At 36.3% G+C, this 7,187-nt stretch overlaps 1 protein-coding gene across 1 annotated transcript; it reads left to right on the forward strand.

Moving 5' to 3' along the window:
- The first annotated feature begins 4,127 nt into the window (after positions 1-4,127).
- Positions 4,128-6,779, forward strand: LOC142637086 (aquaporin NIP1-2-like). Its single transcript, XM_075811374.1, has 5 exons — positions 4,128-4,425; positions 4,767-4,991; positions 5,315-5,512; positions 5,985-6,046; positions 6,364-6,779. The coding sequence occupies exons 1-5, from the start codon at positions 4,297-4,299 to the stop codon at positions 6,581-6,583; spliced, it is 834 nt and encodes a 277-aa protein (XP_075667489.1). The 5' UTR covers positions 4,128-4,296; the 3' UTR covers positions 6,584-6,779.
- Positions 6,780-7,187: the final 408 nt, after the last annotated feature.

Consider the following 7,187-nt stretch of genomic DNA (forward strand, 5'->3'; position numbering starts at 1 on the left):
TTTTTTGAACTCGATTTTTTCAAAATCGAGTTTCAAAAAAAAAAAATTGTTTGGAGTCTTATAGCGACGTTTTAAGGAGCCTATAGTGATGTTTTAAGGACATATAGCAGCGTTTTGTAACTCAAGCTCCATGAACTCCAGTTCCATGCAAGTTTTTTTTTTTTTTTTTTACATATAACTCGAGTTCATGAAGCTCGAGTTACAAAACACCGCTATAGGTCCTTAAAAATGTCACTATAGGCTCTTTGAAACAACACTATAGGGTTTAACTCGATTTTGAGAAAATCGAGTTTCAAAAGAGGGGCATTTCCCTAATTAGTTTGGGAAAGGGGGCATAATACTGTTTTTTTTGCGCGGAGAGGGCATTTGCCCATTGTGGCCCATGTATGTATGAATGTAGGGCTAATTTATCTGATGCGACTGGATTGAGTACGGGCTGAACACAAATCCATCTTGATCTGATTGTGGAACCCCTATATGAATAAATTTACAATATTACATCACTGTTTAATAATCATGCATAATAAATTTTATGCCAGAGATCACATATTCCATGTTTAGGCCTGTATAATTATTGATCCTGAAGTTCTAAAACACAGGAACATGAGAGATATATCTCTCAATAATCAAACTTTTGCTACATATCCACACCTTACTCAATAGGACTATTTCTTTGAAGGAAAAATAATAAAAAGTTGATAATGTGTGTCCACCTTATATAATGCAAAGACTTCCCAGTCTTGTTAAAATATGATGAAAGTAGTATTATTTATTGGTTTCGGTTAATGTATATCCTTAAGGTATATGTGGGGCCCGAGGACCGAAGATGGGAAGCACATTTATTGCTTTTCGTTATTTCTTTGGAAGGAACATCCACAACCTGAGGAGTGAGGTGCCCCGAGGATAGGATGGAAAGTGGTGGAGCGCCCGTGGGGGATATAATGGGTGCAGAGGGGTGCCTCAGAGGTTGAATGGAATCTTTGTAGGATGTTGCTTGTAAAGTACCACCTGTTCCTCCGCATTGAATGGTTGGCAACAACTTTATCAGCTGCATTGATGAGGAAATGATCTGAACAGTGGATCCACAGCTCAACAGTTCCTTCCACCACTTTCACTAGGAGTCTAGTGGGACAAATGTCCTAATGAGATTTGAGAGAATTAAAGATGGAGGGCTAGGATGATACGATGGAGTATATAAAGGAAGGAGGTTCTTAGCTAAAGGGGATCCAGCTAGAATTAAGAGAATAGTAACTGAGAGAAAGTGAATAGTATTTGTAATACCCAAGAACTTTGTCCTCAGGTAAGCTTGTATAATTCCATTTGTAAGGATACAATTCAAATTCTCAAACTATGACTGGAAGGAAATGGGCTTGAAATGCCTTTTTTTACAATAAATTTGTAGAGGATGGGTTTGTAATCTAGATTTCAAGGATGGTTTAGGTAATAAGGAAAAGAACGGGCTTTGGGCCCAATGGCACAAAATAAAGAGTTGATTGCAAGAGTAAGACTGAAAATTCCTCCTCGGACAAAATCCGAGGATAGTTTATAATAGTATTTCCTAAAGTTTGGATACAATTCTTGATTATCATATACTATTGGCCCTTTTTCTTACTGAAAAAGCCTCTCACTTCTTCGTATGTCTTCCCCTTTATTTATACTTCTTTTTCTTCTCTTCATCATCTTCCACCTCATGGTTGCAATCCTGATTTTCGGATACTTGTCCCATCAATTCTTCCCTAAAGCCCGCTGGGGTTAGGGACCAAGTTCCAAACTCCATGCTCAGGTCCCATCCTTCCATCTATGCAGTCAGCGTATCAATTTACAGGGCTTTTAATGTATGGGCGGTAGTAGTAGCTTTACCTTAGATATTCCACCGCTCTTTCTATTGCCCTCCACGTGTACTGTGTATTCCCGTAGTCGTACGATTCTTTATAACATAACCTGGGGACACTAAACCTTTCTTCCTATGTCCTCGGCTTAACAATCCGAGGACACATCTTCTCCTCGGACGTAATTGGTCATTTGTTTATCATATCTTTACTTGGTATTTCTTTATGAGATACATTCAGATACTCCAAGATCTTTTGATGTCTTCGGATTTGGGTTTTTAGCCCAAAAGACTTCATTGGGCTATCCTTGGTAAATTACTGGGCCCAATGCCCCTATACCATTCATGTATTGAAACCTTAAAGTTTTTGGTCTTTCTATTCCTACCTGTGTCCTCGAGTGAAGCCCACACTTGTTTATCCCACTCTCTCTATATAAATATTTATTGTTTTGGGCCGGGTTTAGGAAGTCCAACATCACTGTTCTTGGTGGGTTTGGGCCGCTTAATTTTGTGTTTTTACAATATACATTAATCATCTATTTTTGAAAATATTTCATGGAAAATTGAAAAAGCTGTCAAAAAAGTTAATAATTTTTTTGTTTTTCCATAAAAAATTTTCAAAAGTGGTTATTAACCTTTAGGGCATTTATTAGTAAAACCTTTATTAGAAATCTAAATTTCATTTCCCCATTTTCTGTTTAGAAATGTGTTAGTTCTAAATTAATTTGGAGCTATTTTCCTTCAATTCATTATATTGTGATTGAAGATAGGGATGACAGTTTTGCCTCACCCTGCTTGACTCGTCTCTCCCCGTTTCGCCTCAAACTGGTTTTCCTTGCCCCGCAAAGGTGGTGAGGCGGGAATGGGGTGAAATTTTAACCCCGCACCATAGGGCAGGGCGAGGATGGGTTTAGACTTTTTAGACCCAACCTGCCTCACCCCACGTTGATAAGAGTTAAATTGTAAAATTTTTATATCCTAAAACCTTACTATTTAAACAAATATATCATGAGTTTATTTTCTTTTCTGATAAAGAAAGGATTATTAGACTGTATTGGTTTAGCCACTGGATGAAGCATCTCGTATTTCGTAATCCATGATTCTGGAAAGAGAGAAGTCATTTGGTCTCTGTTGAGTTGTCTTGGAACGCCACTGTTGCTCAGACCATTGCCAAATTTGTTGCAAGAATCATAGGATGACTAAGACAATGGTGGATGAGTCTAGGAGAATACAGGAAGAATTCTTACTAATGAAGTGTTGCTTCTTTGAAAGGAAAGATTTGGAGAAACATTTTGACAGAATGTCAAGCCGATACTATTCTTTTAGTGGCATGGATGATGTTAATTCCAAGCACACTTTTTTGTAAGGATTTCTACCCCCTCTTCTTTTTCTCTAGCAAGGTTGGAAATAAAGTATCAATTTTAACATTTTCTTTTGTTTTTAATATAAAAAAATTTATACACTATTCAATGATTGATTTTGTATTGTGAGATTTTTTTTTTTTTGTGATATTGTCTTGTTAAACACTTTAATAATATTATTCAATTTTTGCTAAAAATTAGTTTGATTTGATGGGATAAATTTATATTTAATTTCAAGTATATTTTTATCAACAAAATAGATTTTATTAAAAACAATTGCAATAGTTGTGGGCAAATTAAAAAGAAATAGAGTTTTACAGGTTGGGGCAGGGTTTCGCAGGGTCCCAAGGGGTGAGGATGGGGCAATAAAATTTTTCCGGTTATGCGAGGCGGAGCGGAAATAGGGTAAAACGAAACCATGCGGGACAGGAGCGAAGATTCCATCCTTCGGCCCCGCCCCACCCCATGGCTAACCTTAATTGAAGAGACTATTCATACATAGTTTTAGTGTCATAACTTTCTAATGTGTTATATAACTTGTTTAAATAATAAAAAATAATCATAAGCAGGTAACGCTATAAGTCAAATAAAGTAAATTTTCTCCTGATATTTTTGCAAGGCAGGGTCTTTTTTTTTTTTTGCTTCTGTAACTGAGTACAGGGTCAATAGTTATTTGTATGTGCCCACCTACTTAACGTTTAGCTAACATCGTAAGTAAAAAAGGGAGAAAGGGTCAAAATTTTTTTGATGACGACATTCAATTCCCCCCCGTCTTTGCGGGTGGGTAGTTGAATAAGCCTTTACTGCTTTGCTCTGCTTCACAGCTTCTAAACATCAAAATTTTCGACGATATCTCCTATGAATTTTTTTATACACTATTTTAATATCAAGAAAGGGCATTCGTCAATACATATTTCTTTATTGGAAAAAGTTTTCGTCTCTTTCACTCACCAAGTCCTTTTCGGACCTCTGGTAACCATAATAAATAGCAGTTTGGGTAGATGGGTTCTTTGTCCATTCTGAAATTGTGAGAGCCAAAGCTTAGTATTCTCTCCCACTCTGATCCTTTGCTCTCAAAGCTTCTTTTTGTGTCAAAACTCAAGAGTGATGGCTGGGAATTCAGGAACCAATGGCAACGATGCGGTTGCTTTGAATGTTAATCATGAATCTCCAACTTTTGCCTCCATACCCAACCATGAATCTGGCTTCCGTGTCTCTATACCTTTCATGCAGAAGGTGAGTACTCCTCGTCTGCTTCCAAGTACTAATATTTGCCTTTCGTTTGAACCCATTTGAAAAAAAAATAAAATAAAAATTCATGCTCATTATCACCGACAACTACGTTTTAATTAATTTCTGTGTGGTAAATGAAAGACAGCACAGTTGGTTTCTTTTACTTCTTTCATCTATTCGATCTCATATCCTAACTTGAAAATTGATAAACAAAACTTAGATGCCAATTGTCCTCAAAAAAACATATTCTATATATGTTTTTTTGCTGTGTCTAAGGCAACTTCTTCAACCAAATTACAAATCTTGAGAAGTGAATTTAACATGGAAATTTTTGTTGATGGCAGTTGATTGCAGAGGCGGTGGGTACATACTTCTTGATATTTGCGGGCTGTGCTGCGGTGGTGGTGAATTTGGACAAGGACAAGGTTGTGACTTTACCAGGAATTGCCATAGTTTGGGGTCTGGCCGTGATGGTTCTGGTTTACTCTGTTGGCCACATCTCTGGTGCTCATTTTAACCCAGCAGTCACTATTGCCTTTGCCACTTGCAAAAGATTTCCACTTAAGCAGGTAAACTACACCAACCATAGTTTCCTCTCCAAGAATTTCGGTCGTCGCTAAAAGTACACATCATTACTGCAAGAAATGATCATGAAGAAACAAAATATCACATCTTTACCAAAAACGGAAGTAGTTCAATTTTGGTAAATTTTCAGTGTCTTAATGCTTGTATTTTAACACAATGATCTGCAAAAACCATGCTATACTCAACTGATCTATTGATCTAATTTGCTACCCTGTTGTTTAATTAAGATCAAAGTGATGGCTATGCAAATCAGATTTCTCTCTCTGATTTGATCCCCTTTTTTTCTTGTTAAATTTTTATCTTGTAGGTGCCTGCTTATATAGCAGCTCAAGTCCTTGGATCAATACTTGCAAGTGGAACTCTTAGGTTGCTCTTCGAGGGACAGCAGAACCAATTTGCAGGAACACTGCCGGCTGGGTCAAACATGCAGTCTTTTGTGATTGAGTTCATAATCACATTCTACCTCATGTTTGTCATATCCGGTGTTGCCACTGATACCAGAGCTGTTAGTTCTTATCCCTTTAGATTGCTCCAATCTTGATATAGAGTTACCAAACAATTTATGATTTTTTTTTTTTTTTGATGAGACAATTTATGATTAGCAACTAGCAACTAGCAACTGTGGTTGGCTAATTCATTTTTGGACAAAGTTTAGGTCCAAATAAATCAATTTATAAGACTATTTACGTGCATCTAATATTTAAACATGTCTCATTACTTATTTAAAAATGTAATGTAACTAAAACTAGTGGTTTAGAGCAAAAATTATTCACTAATTTTTCTAACTCGTTGGCCTGTAGAGTCAAGAATTTTATTCTATCAAGTAAACTGCCTATTATACTACTTACACGTGCTTTAGTTACGAACTTGTAATACTAAAATAACTTTGAAGCTTATTTGCGTAGACAATCAGTTATGGATTCTTTATACACCTTTGAAAATTACTTTTTTTGTTTTTGTTTTTTTGGTTAATGCAGATTGGAGAGCTTGCTGGCCTTGCTGTTGGGTCAACGGTCCTACTTAACGTCATGTTTTCAGGGTAATAACTTAATCCGATTAATCTGATTGAACCATATCATAAAAAATAAGTTCGTTCACATTAGGCATTATTGCCAGTTAAATGCACACTTTTTCCTTGTTTTTCATATGCAAAATTTTGTTTTTACATAGTTCATGTACACTAACATAATAAACGAAATAAATGCGTACAATATTGTGCGCTATTCACGTAAATGTATACATTTGTGTACAATTTACATGAACGGTAAATGTAAACATATAATTGTCGTTTTCAAATATCTTCATATTTGGTATGCTAACATAATGAAATTGGGATCATCCTATGCTATTTGACAGGCCCATTACAGGAGCATCAATGAATCCAGCAAGAAGCTTAGGGCCTGCAATTGTACACAGTGAATACAGGGGGATATGGATATACATGGTAGCACCCATTCTTGGGGCTATCTCCGGTGCATGGGTCTATAATGTCATCAGGTACACTGACAAGCCAGTGCGTGAGATCACCAAGAGTGGCTCTTTCCTAAATGAGTCAAAAAACAACACCACCATCTGACTTCGAAAGTCTCTCTTTATTACTACGTAGCAAAGTATAGGGAGGAACTCACATGTTTGTCTGTTCTCAAAAGTAATCGCTTTATGGATATAACTTTAGCGAAAAGTCAGCTAGCTTTTCCTTTTTTGCTTTCGTTCTTGTTGTTAATGGTGTCAACTGTCACGTGAATTACAAGCTAAGTGGGCGTTTGGATGTTGCTGATATTCTTTTGATGATGCGTCTGGCTGTTTTTTTTTTTTTTTTGGTCTCGTGCATTGTTCTGGGACTTTCAAGTCATTAATTTATGCAAATTTTTCTTTAAAAGAAAAAAAGAAAAAGGGATTGGTATTGGGCATTATTAACGTTGTGGGAGGGCTGTATGGAGAGGAGGAAAGTGAGGATACATGACACGAGGATCAGCTGTGCATGTATGTTAAGCAGTTCAAATGGATAGGAACAAAGCTAAAAGGGTATGTTTGAATCTAAATAATAATAATAATAGTTGGGTATGTTTGATTTTGGTTCCTCAATGATAAAGTAGACTGTTTGATAGTTCCCAAATTTTTAAAAATCTAATCCAAGCAACCAAAATTTAATTGACCCAATATTCAATGAAGCAAAAATC

The sequence above is a fragment of the Castanea sativa genome, chromosome 5, assembly GCF_040712315.1.
Source record: "Castanea sativa cultivar Marrone di Chiusa Pesio chromosome 5, ASM4071231v1".
Taxonomy (NCBI): domain Eukaryota; kingdom Viridiplantae; phylum Streptophyta; class Magnoliopsida; order Fagales; family Fagaceae; genus Castanea; species Castanea sativa.